The sequence below is a fragment of the Chionomys nivalis genome, chromosome 16, assembly GCF_950005125.1.
Source record: "Chionomys nivalis chromosome 16, mChiNiv1.1, whole genome shotgun sequence".
Classification (NCBI taxonomy): domain Eukaryota; kingdom Metazoa; phylum Chordata; class Mammalia; order Rodentia; family Cricetidae; genus Chionomys; species Chionomys nivalis.
In genome coordinates this window covers 54,244,842-54,267,173 of record NC_080101.1, presented here as the reverse complement: position 1 = coordinate 54,267,173, position 22,332 = coordinate 54,244,842, and the positions used below count along the sequence as shown (strand labels likewise).

Sequence of the window (22,332 nt, the reverse complement as noted above, 5' to 3'; positions counted from 1 at the left end):
GGGGGACATCAATGCTGTCAGTCATATTACTTTCTAATGAAAGATTTCAAAATAAAAATTTAATACTGACTATTTAAAGCTGCCTGCATGAAACAGTTTATAGCCAGACCTGTTCCACCTCTGAGGATTACAGTGCAAGCCCATTTACCTAGCACCCCTGTGAAAATGTAAGACATTGTATTTCATTGTATCACATTGATACAAGCAAACTATCATTTGCATTAGACCAGGAAAGAAAATATCTTCACGTAGCCATTTTATGTACCAACATTAAAAATTACAGACAGAATAACAAATATACCCGTTGTGCTTTCAGCTTAGTTGTTAAGTTTTAAGAGTTGTTTTGTAAGCCTGCAGACCCTAGATTCAATGTCATCCCATGGATGGTTCATTTGAGGGCTTTTGCATGCAAACCTTCATGTTTTAGAGAATTTTTAGTCTTTAAAAGCAAGGAAAGGCAGAATTAGTTTCAACTTTTACAAGTTTAGACTTTTAAATTAATTCTGAAAACTCCTCTGAACTAAACATTTATTACACTCCAGGCACTGGATAACATGCTATGATAAATGCAATGAATTACATAGAGATCATGCCAAAGAGAAGCTCTGGTACTGATCATTTTAATATTCATAAATTTCTGTTAATATGGTGAGTTAAGCTTCATGGGCAAATCTGTGAACTACATATTAAATATCATTACTATTCCTTCAATCTGAGAAATCCAATTACTCATGAAAGCTAGAAAGAAACCTGGAAATGAGAGTTGTACATTTCTGTTTATATAGTTTTTCCTTCAGTAACATTAAGAATAAAAACACTCTTAGGTGTGTCAAGCAGTTGCCATCAAAATGAAATTCCATCGAATGGCCAGATGGCACACACCTGTAAATTTGAAAGTTAGAAGCAAGAGGCTCGGGTGTCAGTCATTCTTGACTACATAGTGCATTTATGGTCAACCTGGGCTGTGTGAGACTGTCTCAGGGGAAATAAGGTGAAAGAAATAGAAAAAAAAAATTGAACCAACTCTATATTGGATAATACTTCTATACTCTATTGTATTCCTAAAATGGCTCTTTAAATAAGGACCATATATGTTTCCACAAGGCAGGGTCACTTAATAGAAAAACATTTGGTTCAAATTGTCAGTGTTTAAAAGTAATTAGACCATTTGTTTGACATCAAGTAGGCCCAGTATCCAGATGGTGGATTCTTCTCCCATTGAAAGGATCTAATTAACGATCTGCCATCTTTCAATGCATGCACCTAAGAAACTGTAGTTGTGTATGTTAAATATTTAACAGAACTTTCTTTTGTTGTTTGTCCTCTGAAATTATCATGTTTGCTTGCTCTGTAAAATCTGTACTCATGTTCATGTGTGTGCACACGTGTGTGCATACACACATTTGAAATATGATTTGTTTCATGTCTTGGCCCAGATATTGTATTATTTATCTCTGAAAAGAACTTTGTAAATTAAGCCATGTATTTCCTAATCTCATGAGAGAAGTTTTTGTGATGATTTACTTGATTTTCATAAACAGAGTTAATGAGGAACTGAAAATCACTTTCCTATAAAAATGAAGTTCCATAATTAGTTCTTTGAAAAACATCCACCAAAGGCTATATTAACAAAATTGACTGCATGTGGTATTTACAGAGGATCTTGGATATAATATTCAAAAACTCAAGATAGTAGGTAGATGACCTCCAACAAATGGCAGGGTAACCAAGGAGATGAATGTGCCCTCAACTCTACACATTTCTTCCTAAAATCCTTCATCCTTTGTTCATGGGTCCCAAGATGTATTCAACTCTTCTGTCGCTTCTGGCTGGTCTTTGTGTACCAGCATACTAATCCCATGATTACTTATGCCTCTTACTTCTCTTGGACTTCATCAGTATTCTGAGAATCTTGTCTTCAGTTTAGCCTATTCTGCTCCAGAAAACTTTGAGCAGTTGTCAATTCTTACATAGTTTGGTGGTTTGAATAACGACTTCCATAGGTTTATATATTTGAGTATAGGATTTTACTCGGAATTTTTAAAAAGAATTAGGAGGTATGGCCATATTTGAGAGAGTGTAAACTTGTCATTATGGGTTGACTTTGATGTTTAAAAACCCTGGCCTGGCGCAGTCTTACTCTTCTTGCCTCCTGCCTGCAGGTCAGGGTATAAACGCTCCAGTACCGCACCTTCTTCCTGCCTATCTCCATCTTCCCACCAGGATGATCATGGACCAATCCCTGAAACTGTAAGCAAGCCCCTAGTTAAATACTTTCTTTTTATAAGCTTCTTGGGTCATGGTGTCTATTCACAGCACTAATAAGACACTTTCCATATTTCACTTAAATGTTGGAGTTTCCTGGGGAACAGACACTTCACATGTTAGACAGCAGCATTTATCATCCATTCCACCCTTAAGAGGTTAAAACGCTTGTTCCTCAAAATACATGATATATGATTAGTTAAAAATAATTCATAGCAAAATTACTAGGCTATGCTGTTTTGTGGACGTCTCTGATAGCTTCTCAAAGGCAGGAATCACATGTAATTATTTTTGCATTATCAGAACATAACCAGCAAAGTAAATTAGTCAAAGTAATTGTTGAGTGAATAATCAAAAGATTAACTCATTCAAAAAATTTTAAAAAATGAAACTGATCAAAATGAGTGTTATGGAAATGTCCATAAATTCAACATACACTTGAGAGATCCAAATGAAATTAAGTATCTCCAGAACAAATTCTATGATTCCTTGATTAAGTAATATCCAAATACCACTGAATTGCAAACAATCCTTTCATGGGTGTTGTAGAAATGGTTCATAAGCCCAAATATATTTTTCATTTCCCCTTGTTAGCGATCACATCATATTATTTTCTATGTGTTACATCACACATCATATGTGTGTGCATATATATATACATATGTATACATATGAATACACATATATAACAGCTTGAACATACATTTCATTCCTTAGGGACATAGTAACATAATTTCCCTGAATATAGGTTTTGGAATTGAAGGCAACGACTATGCCATCACTACATATACAGTCATTTAATTTAAATTTAAGGTCAGAAAAATAGAAATTCATGCTTTGCTTGTATCCAAAACTTAACACCCTAGACAAACACTAGACAACTGACCACTAAAATGAGAATACGGTTATAATAAAATATGTATAATATGTTCAAACTTCAGCATATATATATATATATATATATATATATATGCTTATGAGTTCAAAAGCCAATGCATCTCCCAGAGGAATAAAAAGACAAGCTTATTTAAACCAGTACAAGTAGTTTGACGTTACTCCTGGAAAGCACAGATTGTCGGTACAGGCTCCCCCATAACTCGGAGGACACGATGAACATGGCACTCCTACTTTGTATGGTGCTTCTCCAATCCAGTTACCCCTAGGACGAAAAAGGAAAAGATGACATTAGTGCTGCTCACTCACCCCAGAGTCAGATGACTTCGACACACATGCTCACACACTCCTGACATGTGAGGAGCATGTCTTATAAGGCCCTAAAAATTACATTCATTTTTAAAAAATTTCCAAAGCACATTTTATTCCATATTTCTTGCTTTTAAAATGCTTTCTATCTGAATAAATGAAGAGAATCTTAACTGACAGGTAATAATAAAGTCCTATTTACAATTTCTGGTGATAAGTCATGGACACCAGGCCCAATCAACCCACTACATTTGTCTTCTACTCTAGCAGCATTCCAGGGTACAAGGTCAGGACCCAGCTCCATTTAATATGAGAGAAGAATAAAAAAAAAATGGTTACAATGCTCATAAGATTTATTTTAAAAGTTAGGAAAATTTAAGATTCTAATCTTTATAAAACCAGGAGCCAACTATTCTCATAAGAGAGTAATGGCTCATAGGCACAAAAGTGATTCTCAAATCTTTTTCCACATAGAAAACCAAACCTGTCAGATTTTAGTTGATGCTCTTTGAACTTTCATGGTTTGAGTACATACAACTACTTGATTGGTCCTTCTCGCTATGATGACACAATGATTACAATAATAAAGCTAATTCTCTATGCAGAATATCTGAGCAAAGCTATTGCTTCTGGGCTTTTGTTCTTTACGTTGTAATAAAGGATGACAATAACTTATTTTCAGTATCAGACTACTACAAAATGAAGGAAATTAAATGAGGAAGTTTGGCTCTCAATGCTAAAACCAGGGCCGAACACAACAGATCTCAGCGTTCATTTAACTTAAACCAAACCCGGAGGTGACTGTGAAGCACACATGCAGGATATAATATTAGAAAACTACTCAGCTGCGAATTTCCACCATTTCCAACATACGAAAGTATACACATTAAAATTCACTAATTAACTGTTCATATCACAAACTGAAATGGAAGTTTAGGATTCCCCACTTCCACTGTCTGGCTGGGGGATCGAATTCCTCTCCTCGGGGGTCATTTTAATAACATCATATGCCTATCTAGAAGCACTCCAAGCCTCTCCTCCTATCATGTGACTCCTATGTTCTCATCTTCTCTTGAATCTTCCTACCCTGTAATAAAAATTTTTTCTCTCACTATCTATTTATTCAAAGGTATATGAGAACAGTATACGGAATAAGCCTATTATATAATTTTACATTTTCCATTTATTTTTTAAATATTTATTATTTTTTTAATGTTTAAACTCTCAAGCATGTGTTTTGAAAACAAAACCCAGAACTGAAAGCTTGTTATGTATAATATTATCATATGTTACAAACTTCTAAAAAAATACTTATTATTGAATAGAGGATAATAATGTTCAACAGTAAGTCAGTTCATACGTCATCCATTCTTTCATTTTTTGTTCAAATCAATTTATTTACATATTATCTGTCCTCTCTTTGTTTTTCTTTCTTTCTCATTTTCCCACTGAAAGTCTTAGCCTATAGAAAACTTCAACTGGAAAAATAATATTCACCCCCACTCAAGATTTTAAGTCTTAATTACCTATGATTTTATTAAGACCATAAAATATTAGTGTTTTTATTAAGATTATAATACATTAATTGTATAATACATTTATGTTTTTAAAGACTATCATACATTAATATTAGTGCTATAACATATTAATGTTAGTGTAATGCCTTATATTTAAGGCCTATAAATCAATCAATATTATTAGGAAATTTTATTATTTGGCTGAAATAGAGGAGCTGAATGAATTTTTAAAATCTGTCTTTGATGATCTCTTTAAAACCTGGCCAGTTTCTCACAGGATAAATGATTAATAAGAGGATATCAAGCATATATGGTTAAAATACAAACAAGTGCAAGGTTTAGATATCTTTTGAAAGATATTTTTCAGACTCCTCATTGAAATAATTCTGAAGGAAAATCATAAATTTTCTTTTATTTTAAAGCAGGATTGACTCAAGCCCACCACCATATCAATGAGTCTTTGGTTACTTATGACATGCTGTTCCCCTTCCTCCATGTGTTGGAAGAGCTGGAGAAAATCTTTGTCTAAGACTCACTTTGGAAGGCACCACAAGTATCATAAATCCCTTCCATATTTGACACTTATTCCAAATGGGAAGAGAACTCTGTAGAAATATGGGAACAATTTCTCATCCTCAGAGTTACATCTATCAAGAAGGCCTTTTATTAAGTGTTATTAAATGTTTATTGATCTTTTTAAGGAATATTCAAAAATATAACTAGATTTTGTAATCTTCAACAAGTTAGTATTTATTTATGTAGGCTATAGAATTATGATACTGAATAAATTTTTTTCTAAAAAAATGAGAGAAGTAGGAAAAAATCTTTTCCAATATGTTTCTTTCCTGGTGAAGTAGGTAAGCCAACATTCTGGTACTGATAATTCAAAATATTATCCTGGTAACAACTCTAGAGGATGCTTTCTGATACCTTTGATACTGGTGTCAATGACTACGAAACACAGTCTTACACTTAATGTAGCAGAGTGGTGATGGAAAGGAGAACTGAGTGAGTTCAGGTGTCTTAATGTGTACGCCTTACAATTTTAACCCTGTCATTTTTCAGATCCGTGGGGATGGCCATGACGCTCATGGGGATGAAGCATAGGTGAAGGTGAAGAAGTACTGCAGAATATATATTTACTTCTATATCAAAAATATGTCCATCTGGCTGCTGATCTCTAACATTCAGGCTACAGGAAGTGGAACTCAACTTGGAACTTACTTTGGAGCATAGTTGCAGACCAAGTACACTGCACGTCGCCACACAGATCCCCAGACATTCATGTTTTGGCAAGTATGAATTGCACATCCTATTCGATTAGAAGTGGCCCAGACCATCTGCAAAAATAAATCAGTATCTTCCAAAATTGCTTAAACATTTAACAGTCATCAAAATAAGAAAAAACATTTTTAAGATAAGAATAAAAAAAAAAAAAACCCAAACACAGCAGTTGAAATGACCTGTGTATAATGAGTGCACATAGGACCAAAGCATCGCATAGGACACCGAGGGTTGCAATCCTGGGGGTATGGAAAAGCATAATCTTTTACTTCGTCATACCATGGCTTGACCAGCTGGAGAATAGAGCGATATCTAGATGTCAAGAGAAAGAGCAAAAAAGAACTCAGTAGGCAGGAAGCTATTTAGTGAACTTGTCTTACACCATAAAAGTGTTATAATATTGTATATTATAACAAGCTCATCTCCACTCCTGAAAATTACTATCCACTCTCTGATAGAGCTCTTCAATTCTCCTGAAAGAGACAAGCATGAAAATGCCCAATAAACCTTCATTCATCCAAGTACACGTTAGGCCATTCCAAAACAGAAGAACACAAATTATTCAGGAAGCATCGAAGTCTTATTTAATGTATAAAAATTACTCTATTAGAATTTTATTAATAATTTAGATTTATTAGACACATGGAAATAGTAAAAATACTTTAACTCTAATGAAAGTGTTCATAAGAATGGAGCTATAAAATGTTGGTCATGATATTCTACAGTAGAAGGAACCGTTCTGTCAGCAAGAATTTTCTCGTTGCACATACATACATGTCTGTGTGCACACTTATGTAAATGCACTACAAATTTGCCTATTTATTATTTTAATTGTTTATATTCAATTATACACAATGATGTAATATAAACAACCACACATATTTGACTTCTGCAAAATCATGAAGTTTTTGTGTGTACGGGGTTGTGAGACAAGACACATCATGCACAATCCTTTCTAGAATTCAGCAGAGTCAATGACAAATACAGATGGAGGTAGCATGTTTCAAAGTAAGAGAGAAAGGTGACCTTATTAGGCCTTATGAACTAGTTGTATAGCTTTTTAAAATCAAGTTATTCATAAGCCAAACATCATTTCCTGACTCATAGAAACCAGTTGAAAATTGGTCATACTACTTAAAATGGTTACCTTTATCATCTGTAGGGTCTATAAATAATGAAGTATAATCATGTGAATAATTGTTTCCTACCTTCCAGTTCGGACAGATAGATTTTGACCCAAAAATCTCAACAAATAAGAAGGTCCATGATCCCAAATGCAAGTAGCTGCCCAGGCCTCAGCAGATTTTGCAAGATTTTCATCCCAGACCTGTGGAAGTTAAGTAATCCTTCAGTTTTGCTGAATTTGTTTTAATAAACAAAAAGAAAGGAAAGAAACAATGCTCCTGTTTTTAGGAGTTCTTTCAGTTCAGGGTCCTGTGATTATTGTAGCTAAAACAAAGTATTAATTATGAACTAAACATAACTATAATAAAATAACTTCAAAGTTCTACAAAGGGTGTTACGTAGATAAAGTACATTATATTTTAATCAAATTAAAAAATAAGAGAAAATTAGTGGAGAGTTACTAATATATATGTATATATATATAGTCATATAAAGTAGGTTATTGTTATTTGAAAATGCATGTCAAAATTTGCATGACTCTTTGATTTCATAAATGTTCATATTAGTCACTATGCAGACTGGCATTCCCATCTCAATAACTGCATAGAGAGGTCAAGCAAGCTAGCATTGTAGGTGTATCAACAATAAATTACCTCTGTAAAGATAGTCAATCAACTTTCTATGAAAGCGTGAAGCCACAAATATCAGTACTTCTTCTACACAAAAGTCATCTTCCATAAATTAGTATAGAACGTTAAACTAACAAATTTAATGTAAAACTATTTTACCCTAGTACTTAAATAAACATTACAAAGATGATTTTCAGCTTTAATGGATTTATCAAACATTTGTTTATCCATAAAAAAATAGTAAAATATGGATTTCTGAACTATTGACTGTGGTTTATTGAAATATAAAACTACACAATCAATTCACTAAAAGGTGATATCATCAATAAACTGCATCTCTTGAAATATTAATCACAGTTATTTGAAAAAATACATGTACACATTATATATTAACATGTACTGTTCTTCAGTTTTAAAAATACTTTATTACAATCAACTCTATGAATCAAATATATGAATCACAGCATGATACATATAGCACTGATGTGAAACACAGTGATCTTGTGTTTATGCTTACTTATGCTATTGAGATCAATGACTAGGGGCTCTCATTCATCATCTATCTGTCAGTTAACTCAGTCACAAAAGTATAACACTGGAGGTGATGCCATCTTCAGATCCACAGTCTCATGATTTGGATATACATGAGTAGTCACGGAAGCAGTGCCAAAATGAACTATATGGTACTGGCCAGTGACTGACCAGCACTACTGAGAATATACACTCTACACAAAACAATTCAAAATATTCAACGAATGTCTTTCCTTCATTGTGTGTGTGTGTGTGTGTGTGTGTGTTTAGTGCAGTGCTGGTATATGTGTATGTGTTGTACATGTTTTTTCATGTTTATGTAGACAGTGGAAAGCTCATGTGAAGACAGAGGTTGACACCCGTTGTCTTCCTTAGTCACTCTCTACCTTTTGATTTGTTTCTTTGTTTACACAAGGTTTTTCTGGACCTGGAGCTGGTCCATTTGGCAAGAGTGAATGGCTAGCGAGTCCCAGAGAGCCTCTTGAGCCCACCTTCAGAGCTCTGAAATTTCAAGCCTGTGTAAATTCACCTGACCTTTTTTCTGTGGGTTCTGGGAAATGGGCTAAGGTTAGCCTCCGTGCCTGCAAATCTTCAATCCCCCAGCTTATTCTCATCCTCTGAACTTGGGGCTAACAAGTTAGCATTGAGTTGATCATAAATAGGGTAGATAAGATTTGAATTAAATATTTAAAATGGGTTATTCTGTTTATTAATAAATTAAGAGATAGCTTGAGCTAAACAAGTATCTTGACTGTAAATCACATGCAACTGAAACACTTAGCCTAAGACAAGAAAACAGAATTCAGACTGATGTCTTTTCAGTATCTGGGGGAGTTGTGACCCTGAGAGATAAGAGGAAAAGGAAAAGAATGCAGGATCCTCTTCAAGTTGGGAGTTCCTTTGAGCCTGATCCAGAGATACAAAATTGAGACAAGAAATGTTGCTTCATGAGAGAGAGTTGGGAGAAATTTCCTGTCTTATATAAGTCAGAAGAACTGATAATATTAATACAATACAAATTAAAGGCTCTCTTACCATGTGACCTGTTGGGAAATATTCAGTGTAATAATAAACAAACATGGTACACAATGACACCTGTGACTGTGTATTTGTGTCCAGCCAGTACTACTGGCTAATTAGAAACCATGATTGTTGGAATGTAACTCTATATAACTGTAGACTTGTTTGGAAATATTTGTTTTTAATTCCAAACTATGAAGTATGGAAGTGTGCAAAAGGACAAAATATCTTAAATATTTGGAAAGGGTTATTATCAAATCAGGCAAAACACTGAAACAAGAAATAAATTATTAAATATAAAAATAGAGTTTAACCATTTAATTTTCAAGAAGTAGACATTAAATAAATATATGTTTTCAAAAATATTCTACATTCATGAAAAGAAATCCCTTCCTAAAAAACAACAAATTGAAGCTAAAATTAAGGAAGAAATAAGAGTAATAATTTAGAACATCATAATCAACTTGGAAAAAACTATTGTGTATAGTGGAATTGTGTTCAAAGACAACAGACTAGAAATAGCAATATCCCATTGAAACTTTAGAGATAAATTTATGATTAGGATATGGATAAGGATACTATCATAGAAACAAAATGGTAGACAGCATGGAATATTCTAAGACATTTATTTTTGGATATTAATATGGGCATATCTTACATATTTGGATTGCTTTTTGTCATTTTACATTTTACATTAAAAATGTTTTATTTTTTTTTAATGACCAGGGTGATCTGATCCTTTGTGTTAGTTGACTTGCAGAAGCCATAGACAAATTACGTGATGATAAAATTATTCCTCTGGAGGGCAGCCAAAGACATCAACAGAGTTCATGGGCATTAACAAACTCATTTCTGTTTTAAAATTGGTGAACTTGTTTTATTAGGAAGGAATGTTTGTGAAATGCCATTGAAGGAAACTGAGATGAACATTTAAGAATCATTGTTAAACTATCCAAAAGGCTAGAAATGAGCCTTGGATCGGCTGGGGAAGACACAGGTGGGATCAGAGTTAAAGATGGGCCCTCAAAGGGGGGATTCAAATTATTCATTATGAATTAAACAATATTTCAAAGATGATACCTTAAAAGATCAGAATGCGGCAGGTAAGAGAATAAATTGAGGCAGCATGTGGCCTCCTATAGCCTCAAAAACACCAAGACCTCACAGTGTATATAGAACTCTCTAGGGAAAGATGAAGACAAAGGAAAATGGTGGGGCCCTGTCTTGTGGAGATTGCCTTATTTCTTGAGCAAGATCTCATTAGGGAGCTTAGTACCATCCTACCAACATCTCCTGTGAACTGGAATTACAGGTGTGCACTACCACAAGAGGATTTGTGGAGATGCCTTGATCAACAGCAAGATGTACTTGTTTAGGGGCTGGGATCTTGGATATTGCCAGCATTTATGATATGCTTTTATTATTCCTATTATGTGAATTTGAATTGTTTCCTTTTCTCTTCATGTCCATGGGTGGTGGCAAATAAAGAATGATTCTCACCGGGCAGTGGTGGCACACACCTTTAATCCCAGCACTCGGGAGGCAGAGGCAGGTGGATCTCTGGGAGTTCGAGGCCAGCCTGGTCTACAAGAGCTAGTTCAGGGATGGGCACCAAAGCTACAGAGAAACCCTGTCTCGAAAAAAAAAAAAAAAGAAGAAGAAGAAAGAATGATTCTCAACAGTCTTTAACTCAAACTTCAAGCAAGAAAAAATTCAGATTATATTATGTCATATAAAGAAGTCTTGTTTCTGAAAATGTGAATGATAAAAGTTCGCTACTTTTAGTACATAAAACACATTTCCAAGTAAGGATCATTCTGTGTTACAGACATTTCTTGATGATAGTATCCATATATTTTCAAAACTCAGGAATTAAATGAACATTGGAGTGAATTGTGTGTTAATGTAGAAATTATCCCTGGAAAAAACCTCTTTGTTTTAATCTATTAGTCCCTTCCTTGTCTCTTGACAAAGGTGTGGAGATTGATCCACATACTATAACCTCTACTGAGTCTCAAGTCCTGAACTGAGCTTTTATTGTTCTTAAAGCACCTTTTAGAGTTTTCTTCAAAGTAATGCTTCCAGAATATTCTTGGGATTTTGGAGAAGGGATATGTAGCTCTACTTAGACCTTTTGAGACAAATTCCTAGATTAGAGACATTGGATTGCATACATGTAGTACCAACTTTAATGTATTAACTTTATTCACCAGGATGGCATTTTAAAGCAAGACTTCAGATGTAACATTTCAGAAAAATATCATTCCAAAGTCCCAAAACTATAAGGATAAGAAACTAGAAATCATGGCAACCCCTTTTCATCAAGCCTAAATTTAAAACAGATATATGATCTTTATTTAGCTCAGTATATAAAAATGTGAATCAACATAATGTGTATATGAAATCTGTCAATCATCCAAAGATTGGTAGCATTATCATAAAGCAATTCACCTATATTATTTTCCAAGTATAGAGAATACAAGAATAATTTTATTTCATGTTTTAAATTATTTCTTATACTCTCTGATATTCTCAGGGGAAGTATGTGTGGGGAAATTTGCTATTCAATGAGCCCAAAAGCAGGAAAGATGAATAGACAATAAGTAGCATGCACTATACTGCACTGCACTGTCGTGTGCTGTAGTGCATCGCTGTTTGAAGCATGTTTGCTGTCTAATGGAGCATTTGGATCAATTGTTAAAAGAAGAGATTTATGCTCTCTGAACTCTGAATTTCTATCTCTAAATGAAGAAATTTGTCCTTATCTCTCAAGAGTGTGATGAGAGTAAGTTTGATACAGAGACTAAAGGATATTTATCACATCTAGGACTAGTGTTCACTGAATAATATGAGTTATTATTGTTGGAAATTTAAAAACTGTAGTAAGTCGAGAGGGTTGGGGAGACACCGGAAATGTGAATGTCTTTCATGAATTTATCAACCATTAATCTCTACTAACCTGCAGTCCAATGGAAAAAAAAAAAAAACAGAAAAGGCCTGAAGCCACTGAAAAATTAGCAATGTAACTGTGTAGAAAGAAGGCACTTGCTCATAAGAACAGTAACATTGGGCAGATAACATTAGAGACTATTTTGGAAGTTATAAGAGCATTTTCCCTCCTTGAAGCATTGTTCAACATCTGCTTTTTACTGTAAAGTTTGAAGTTATTGTTGATCATTTAGCAATGACCCTACTCTTCAGGGTGAGGGGGTGGGGTGTTATGCAACACTGATCATATGACAGTGAAGTTTAGACTGCCACAGGATTTTTATGAATGGTCCATTTCTTCCACTGATTAAATGTCACAATATACTAGAAATGGATTTGTTGATTGTGAGGCTACCCTGACATACACATGCAAATCCCAGATCACGCGCTGCCTCAGAGTAACCTGTCTGGCTACCTGCTGCCCACTAAAAAATGGTTTCCAAAGAATAAAAAGAGACAGATTTGGGAAAGTGTTCATGTTTTACTAAATGATGAAACATGAAATATTGGGAAAATATTAAATAATATCTTAAACATCTTTATAGAATAACGTTAAAAATAGCATCCTTAAATAACATCTTTGTTTACATTTATTGCTGTGAATTTAAAAGATTTCATAAAAAGTTAATTCCAAAATTAACAGATTGGGTATCCCACCTAGTTTTGTCTAAATATCTGTCATCTGCTTTGAGCACTATGGATAACAGCACAGGAGCACTGACATGCCATCTCCTAAACCATTGTTTAGGATGCATTCGTGCCAAGCTTTTTCTTAAATGGCTTAAAACATCAGTTTTTATCTTCCCATGTCCTTCCTCCAATATAATCCTTCAAAAGTTCCCAGAGACAATCAAATCCCTCAAGTTTATAATCCCTGCATGTCCTTGGGTTCTTGTGGTACAGTTTTCAGATATATTAAACTCGCAATACCAGATAGTCCGCCAGGCAGATTTCTATATTATTTTTAGAAGCCCTTTGATTGTTTTCCCAAAAAATTCTTGTCCCAAGTGAGCTGGAGTAGCTTAGCACCAACTAGATTCTTAAAACAGATTTGGATTAGGGTGGCATTTTCTTGTAAACATTCTTAAGTAGATTCCTATAGACAGACTCCTGTCCAGTTTCCATGACACTCCCTTAACCTGCCTCACAGAGAATGCTCTGTTCCTCCACTCAACGTGCATCCCCATCCCACATTTTCTCAGTGGAAGAAAGCGCCTATGCAGCTTCTCACATTTTATCTGCTTTTCAGCTTTCATAGCCATGCTCACCAGATGACAATCCCCTGTCACTCCTTGGCCCCCTAAAATTTGTTGTCTTTTGTGTTCTCTGACTCAGAGTAACACAGTTGCCCCCTCAAAGACAGAGACGGGTCTTGACTGCTCCGTCCTGTAAATATCTCTCTGCAACTTCATATGAATCACCCTTTCTGACCCGATTTCCAAATATTTCACAGCCCCAGCTTACCCTGTTTCCGCAAACATACTTCAGGTTTCAATTATCTCTCACCAAGCCTGTCATGACAGACTCTGACTGGGCATCCTGTCTCCACCACTGCCTTTTTCCATTCCTTCTTTACCCCATGGCCAGGATGACCTTTCTAAAATTCAAATACAATCATGCAATTTCCCAGATAAAACCTTTAATACTTCCCTTGATCTAATTTTTTTTACCCACTCCCTCCTCTCCCCCCACTCCTTCCACCTCCTCCTCCATCCCCCATCCATTCCTAAAGGAGGGTAAGGCTTCCTACGGGGAAGTCAGCAAAGTCTAACACATTGCTTTGATGCAGGACCAAGGCCCTCCGCATTATATCTAGGCCCTCCAAAGAGAATGGGTTCCTAAAAGCCAATACAAGCAGTAGGGACAAATTCTGGTCTCACTGCCCATGGTCCCACAGTCTGACCCAGACATACAGATGTCACCCCAATTCAGATGGCTTTGTTTGGTCCTATGCTGGTTCTCCTGCTGTCCCATCAGAGTTGGTGAGCTCCCATTAGCTCAAGTAAGCTGTTTCACTGGGTATCTCCATCACGGTCTTGACCCCTTTGCTCATATTATCACACCTCTCTCTTTTTAACTAGACTTTAGGGGCACAACCCAGTGTTCTGCAATAGATTTCTGCATCTGCTTCCATAAGTTGCTGGATGAAGGTTCTATGATGGCATTTAAGATAACCAAGTCATCCATTTGACTACAGGGCAAGGCCAGTTCAGGCACCCTCTCCACAATTGCTTAGGGTCTTAGCTGGGGTCATCCTTGTGGTTGTAAGCATAACTAACAGAATACAAGAGATGGAAGAGAGAATCTCAGGTGACAGAAGGAATACATTCATTGGTCATAGAAAATTTAAATCCCTTGCTCTTATAACAAAGTCAATCAAGTTTTTTATTGTCTCCAATTTCAATATTGTTATACTAAATTCTTTTAAACATTAAATCTGCGTCATATAATTATACTACCCTCTATCTTATAGAACACTCTAGTGACCACAAGGTCCCCCTCTCCTTATTTATTTATTTATTTTTGGTATAATAGATTTTAGTCTAATATTTAGCCACATCACTTTTGGAAGCTGGCACTACTCTGCCACCTCAGTCCATGCATGGAATAGGTCTCCTTCTGTACTCTGAGAATAGTCAGCAGTTTCCCTGCTTTGACATGTTGCACAGTGCCTTGCCCACTTCCTTGATAGACATACTGCTTCTGTCTGTGGATCATTGCTCCCCACTCCAGGAGACTGCCTAAAGTGGAAGGAGAGATTGTTGAATGACCTGCCTGCCACCCGCATAGTCATATACTCTAACCAGGAAAGCCACTTGTTTCTTAACTGTGGATTGTGGGACAAGATGTGACAGTACATCCTATAAAGCACTCAGAAGAAACACACAAACTTACTCGTTTACTTCCTAGTTTGTGGCCAAACATCACTTGCAGTGAGATTGCAGCACTGAGTGCTGGGAATCACATTCACCCGTTAGGTCGCCCATTTGGTACTTATGGGTACTCTTTCTGCCCACTAATGATACGGTTCAGAATCATGCAATTTTAATATTTTTAACATGTCCACCTTTTACAATCTCTAAGGAGAAAATGTTTTTGCCTTCAGTTGTGGAAAAGAGAGATAAAAGGACATAAACTCCAAGGTAGGACCACCTTCTTTGGTGTCCAAGTAACCTGCAGCAAGCAGACTGTATCTGAAAAGGAAGCACCTACAAAACGTGTCTGGTGTCTGCTAGAAGACCAGACACCGTAGTCCCTATCCAGGAGAGCAAAAATACCGAGCCCTGAATGTGCTGGCAAGTGCCGTCCTGTCCGTCAACATGCTTAGCCCACTACTTCCTGGCAGTGGTTCTCACAGGCCTTCTAGAAGCCATAAGAGCACTCATTGAAAAGCATTAGATTAGACACAGCAAGGTTCATGTTTTCCCAATAAAATCAATTAAGCTATTCTTTCCAAACAAGAAGAAATGTGCTGCCTGGCCTATAGCATTGCTTTATTAACAAAAAAGGGCAAGGATAGACATCAAAACTGTTTTGGAGAAAGGATCATATTGTGTATTTCAGCCTAGGCTAGTACTCCCTGCCTAGCAATAGTTAGCTTTGAACTCAGCAATTTTCCTGCCTCAGATCTGACACCATAATGTTTAGTCAACGACAGAAGGAAGGAAACAATAGTGGTTTGAATTATCCACATTCTCTTCCACATGAAGCCTAGATAAATTAAATTAGCATTTTTCTTTATTCCCAAGTCACAGATTATCATTCTAGGCCAAAAATGTGTTGGCCTTTACTGAGGTTGGATTAATTGCCTCATTCATTCACTGAATCATGCTGTTACTTTACTACCTACTACTATTTGGTAATAGATATGTTTCCTTTTCCGAGAAGAACACAAGAAACCTTTTATATTTAGCTCAGCAACTCAGATTTGCCGACAGCAAACAAACATAAGTCATATGATAACAAAAGTGGTTTGAGCTTCCTGAGATATCATTGCTATCTTCTTTTCCAGCCCATTTCTAGTATAGCTATCATGTTTTCCGTAACCTGTGTTTCTCTGAACATCCCTACCATGTGTGCTGCAGTTCAATTATTCTTTCTGCTTCCCACTGTGTATAGAGTAACCGCATTGTTCTTTACCCTTACCTAAAAACCAAGTACTGGTCCTCAGCAGTCACCACCTCCTATGTATGCTGTGACTTCCTCATATGGAAGAAGCCTTCTTTCTAAGATGCCTTGATCTCAAATGTCACACTCTTCCTGGTCCTTTTGCACCAGGCCTTTGTTGCACCTCATAGGCATCCTGACTGGCTGCTCCCTGCTCATGGCTTGGGTCACCCTTGGCTTTGCTTTCTGCCACAGCCATCACACCTCTTGAGCATCAGTGTCACGTTCTCTTCTTCCACGGAGGTCTTCACCATTTTCCAGCTGGAGGTTTTCAGTTCCACCCCCAACTCTTTCGCTGTGTTTGTTTCATGTTTATTAGAGCAATCTCCTATGCAGAGCATTAAACTTGGTGGTTTTACTCCCTATTTGCTTTGTTTTTACTGTGCTGCTTATACTTTAAAGACAAAGATTCCTATCTTTGGATCCCTTCCTTTCATGGAGAGGTTTTGGTTGTTTTTCTAAATTAATTTACTCAATTGCTCTCAATCAGAACATCCTACAAACTGAACTCTGTGTAAGTTTTGCAAATTCATTCTTTGGGGGATAATTTTTATTCTAAGAAACTAATGTGGCTTGTGGTTTAGAGTCATGGTTTAAGCTGCTCTTATGAAGAATGAAAAGCAGCTGGTGTCCAAAACTCCCTGGAAATTAGTCAAGAGCTAATTGAAGAAAGGCAGCTAAGAGTGCAAAGATTTCACGTGCACATTTTACATTCTATCTGCATTGCTGCTTCTGTAAAAAGAACTCTGTTTTAGAAAACTAAGTATTACACACAAGGTGTGTTTTATTAAAGTCACAGGCACTATATAAACATGGTTTATAACCATTTTGTGAAAGTAAACCTTGTTGCTCAAATTTCTTTTGTATCATTTTATTGTGCACAGTCTAAGACAATTACTTAAAGAATCTGATTTTAAGAGGTTTAAAAGATTTAAAACTATTTGTTTTATTTCAAGTGTGTGATGAAATATCATGATGGGAAAATGCTAAAAGAATAATGGTATCAAAATTGGTGTTGTTTATAAACACATTAGGGTTTTGTCTAAATGTAATAAATAATAGGGGCTCACTGTCTATACACAAAGAGTTTCAAAACTCAATAGAGAAATGAAGGAGAACAATCATTAACTTATCACCCTGTAGCCCTAATATTAGAGAGTTAGCAATAAGTGCCCACATGACTGTTTGTCAAGCTTGGTTGTGATATGAACATAATACAGACATGGAGGCGACAGAGAGCATAGCACCTCAGTGGAATGATGAGGTGCACATAGCTGTGGATATGAAAATGTCCTCGAAGGAACTGTATTCTAATACAAAAGTCTTAAAAAGGGTGGAGGATGAACTATTAAGGAGGATGGATTAGTTAAGGCCACCTCGGATAGAGAGAAACTGGACAAATGGCTCAGCACATTGTAGAATAAAGGAACTCCAAGGCAGTCTAGCACAGTTAGAGAGCACTGAGCCAAAGCCATTTTTTTTTCTGCAGCAGATACGGGAGAGGATGATTTGAGCCTGCAGCGGGTGACTCAGAGAGCAAACATTTGTTAGGTAGTGTAATAACATACCATGAGTTTCTGAGGTGTATGCTACAGGTTAGGAACTGATCTAACTTCCCAACTGATGCCAATTCAAATCAGTGTTGTCAGTTCCCACAGAGATCCAGATTTCCACCTAGCTTAAACACTGAGTCATTCGGAGTACCTGCATTAACCTCCAGCTACCTATTGATATATGCCTGCCAATGAATTGCACCACAAAGCGCCTAACCGAAGCAATTCTATTGATGGATTGAAACATAGAATCATAAAAGTGAGAAAGTGAGGCTATTTCATAAACTTCTCAGTATTCTCTGCCTCTAGTCCTTTGTCCTGCTCTTTCTTCTGTGACTTCCCTCCTCTGTGAATAGGAATTCTCTTCCACCTGTCCCAAGGCCATACTCCCCAACAATCCCAGTGAGCACCTCATCCTGGACATGAGCTTTATCTTCATGACCTCATTACTTTCTAGCCTGCTCTTGCTGATTCGTTTATCTGGTTTGCTATTTTATTACCATCCAGAGGCCAAGGAGATTTGTTGTTTTTGTTCAAGAATGTATGCTAGTGGCTTAGAATGGTGCCAACATTAGGTAGATGCTATGTAAGCACTGAATATGTAGGCTTTAAACCATAGATTTTCACATGGTTCTTGTTTTGTTTTATAGAGCATAGTGTTTCGGCTATGGTTTTTTGTTTTTTTTTTTTTTTTTTTTTTTTTTTTTGGTTTTTCGAGACAGGGTTTCTCTGTGGTTTTGGAGCCTGTCCTGGAACTAGCTCTTGTAGACCAAGCTGGTCTTGAACTCACAGAGATCCGCTTGCCTCTGCCTCCCGAGTGCTGGGATTAAAGGCATGTGCCACCACTGCCCGGCCATCGGCTATGGTTTTTCATTGCATTCATTGAGCTAAAGAAGATTTGTGAACGAATACTATATAATTATCCACTGTGTTGGGTTATCGCAAAATAAATCAGATGTAAAGATTCTGATACCTGAGAAGAAAGCAATGAGAGAATAATAAACAGAACAAGAATAATTTACAATCTTTTCTGGAACTTTTCTAATAACATATTCTGATATTCTCAGAGATATCCTTCAATGGAAGTACACTGTAGTTTATGAATGAAGAGACCCCCATCCCCACCCCAGTGTCAGTCTGGACAGCATCATTCTTTGGTCACACCACCTGGGTTTAGCCATTAACATTTCTGTGTCTACATGATTTCACTTGGAAAACTGTGATCACAATCCCAACATCAGATGGCAAATGTGGGTTATCAAATGAGGTCATCAGTGGAAACAGTTAGCATGGGCTCTGGCACGAAGAGACAATTAAATAAATGCATAGGGAGTGATGTCATCCTTGATAAGAAGATTTTTTCATTCTACCAAGTTCTGTGTTCTGCTCATGCTACTCCTAGTGACCTCTTTGACCTCAACATTATTAGCGTAGTGAGTTAACATTATCCCATTATTTATTGATTGCTTATTGTGTACACTGTTATTCCCATTAAGGAAGAGGACCGATAGGCAAAGTGGGTCTTAGAGCCACTGAGTAACTTGTGTGAGGCCATAGTGAGTGACTTAGCCATGATCTAAACCAAGAGGAGCTTACTACCAAACCTGGCTCAGCGGTCATGGTCTTCATTCAAGGTTTTGTATTAGTATGATCATAGCCAGAAAGCACTCCCTGACCTTGTAGGCTAGGTACTGTTCCTTTCTGAGCTCACACAGACCTCAGTGTTTACTTCTTTCACAGTCTATAGTAGCTTTTGAAACATATTTGCTCCTTTATGTCTAACTGCAGCCCTCCTGCATGTGAACAGCTGCTTCTGCTTTTAGAACTTGAATAAGTTCTCACTGAGTCTCTTTCACAGAAAGTTCAAAGAAACTCATTAAAGTTTAAAGAACAACTCTGTATCTGTGAGTTCTGATCTTATTTCGCTGCCCTCAACTCATATAGTCCTTACAACAATCCCTTAGGGCAGATGCTGACTGCGTTCTTATCTTAGAGAAGATGAGAACAGAACACACTAAGTAAAGCGCTTATGTCACCTAAAAGGACAGGACTAGACGCTGAACATTTAGACTCCAGCATCCAAAATCTTAATCATACCCAAAATAATACCCAAGACTGATTATATCCTTTGTTAATTTAACAAATTTAGTAAAGATTTTAGTAAGACTCTAAATTAGACTACTTTCATGAACTATGATTTCCCTAGATTTATTCGCTATGTCTATTTTTCTTGTGTTATCGACACTAGCAGTTGGTCAGATACAAACAACCTGTTGAGAAAAAGCAAACGGTTCCAGAAGCTGACACCTATTGGTGGCCTTCATTGCATTAAACAAACTCCACACTGCGATCTCGTAAAGTGAAACCCTTTAAATCATAACTTTGCATGACTTCAAAAGCAAAAATAAAGCTTAGCCAGACTCGTTCCTTTTAATACCAGCTTAATATTTTTGCTCTCTAAGTGAAATGATTTAAACATAGTCTATTTTTAAGAGCAAGCAAAGAATGTGTTCATGGCAACTTGGAACTGTGTGCAAGTAAGTGTACTGGCTTCCCTCTTATCTGAAGGACTAAGTCTTAAATCACAGGGAAGCAAGAAAAGAGCCAACGTGTTCTCTTAGAATACAAATAGACTAGTGTGGGTGAGAGCTTTGTCCAAGAACTGGGAGAGTCACCTCGCCAGGAATAAATCAAACACATGAAACCTTCAATTTCAAACAAGATTCTCAAGAAATGTTTGAACTGATAAATATGACTTTTAGATTCAGAAAACACAGAAAAAGAGCCCCATGAAACCTGCTTGGAAAGATGACTTTGCAAATGTGGGCAGTCAGCATACCCCATTTTTTTTCTCCTTATAGAAAATGTGGCTTGACAGGATAGTGAAACTCACAGAAGAAAAGTCTATGTACATCCCTCCCCTGTCTCTCTCCCATACATTAACTCCTGAAAGAACACACTTTAACACTTGGGAGATATGCTGAAACCTTTCCCAAGATCAAGTATGTACCCTGTCCCTCTTGACATAGAGGCACTGTAGTCCATTTCAATCCTACTACCCTAAAAATTACAATTTCTCACTCAGAATTCAAGAAAGAAGGATTCCTCTTACCATATATTCCATGTTTGCTGCTGGTGGGAACACTTTGCCCCGAACTTGATTGTGGTAATCAAGAATGGCGATCATGTCATTCTGCGAGATGTAGCGCTTCCGCCTGGCTTTAGGGATACCCGCAGACTGTAGTGGCGCACTCAGGGCTGCTTCAATATCAGTGAAATTATTGGTTGGCGGGGATGAGTCAGTGGAATTGAGTAAGACGACGGTGCTTGCTTCACAGAAGAGGGACAAAAGGATCGCAAGGCTGACTGCAGAAACTGTTATCATTTTGAGGGGTGGAAAAGAGTTCACCAGGTTTGTTTTGCTTTAAAGCAAAAAAGTATAGAGTTAGGTTCTTAAGAAAAGCAAGCAAGCAAACAAACAAACAAAAAAGAAAGAAAGAAAAAAAGAGCCATAGTGTAATGGATTTACAATGTCATCACTTGGGAGTATAGCTTGGGTTAATATTCTCCCAAAATCTAAACAAACGTCTCTTGAAAAGAAAACTACGGTAATTTCTACACTATGTATAAATGTGTTATGAATCAAAGCCCCTAAGAGAAGCTTTCTGAAACTAGAAAAAAAATAAATAAAATTTAAAAAAAAATTAAAAAAAAACTAAACCACGTGACCACTTATCCTGAAATGAATGGGAACCTTTTGCCCCTTTGCCCCAAATGCCTGAACTGAAATCTATATTACTGCATGCCTGTTTCCAGTCAGGAATCTTTAGCAATGCAATCTGACCATGAGACAGACAAGGAAAAATACAGGTAGCCACAAAAAAAGTGCTGATAATATGTCCCAGACATTCTATACACTGAATGACAGAACACACAAAATTGCCCTAAGGAAAAAAAATGTGAGTTGCTTTACAATAATGCATGCAATAGAATCTAGTAGAGCCAAATAGCTTACCTCTGCACAGTGCAAAAATGAATACACTGTTCCTC

At 36.6% G+C, this 22,332-nt stretch overlaps 1 protein-coding gene across 1 annotated transcript; it reads right to left on the bottom strand.

Annotated features, from left to right (window-relative positions):
* Positions 1–3,269: 3,269 nt before the first annotated feature.
* On the bottom strand, positions 3,270–21,667 carry Pi15 (peptidase inhibitor 15). Its single transcript, XM_057791008.1, has 5 exons — positions 21,395–21,667; positions 7,478–7,596; positions 6,449–6,581; positions 6,210–6,325; positions 3,270–3,424 (listed from the first exon to the last, which is right to left on the bottom strand). Exons 1-5 carry the CDS (start codon positions 21,665–21,667, stop codon positions 3,289–3,291), a joined length of 777 nt encoding a protein of 258 aa, XP_057646991.1. The 3' UTR covers positions 3,270–3,288.
* Positions 21,668–22,332: the final 665 nt, after the last annotated feature.

Excerpts from the sequence above, each read along its gene's own strand:
- Pi15 (XM_057791008.1), bottom strand. The coding sequence starts at position 21,667 with ATGATAACAGTTTCTGCAGTCAGCCTTGCGATCCTTTTGTCCCTCTTC. Across the intron at positions 6,326-6,448 it reads TGTGCACTCATTATACACAG|ATGGTCTGGGCCACTTCTAA; the intron begins GTCATTTCAACT and ends TTATTTTTGCAG. Across the intron at positions 3,425-6,209 it reads GTCTGCAACTATGCTCCAAA|GGGTAACTGGATTGGAGAAG; the intron begins GTAAGTTCCAAG and ends TTTTCGTCCTAG.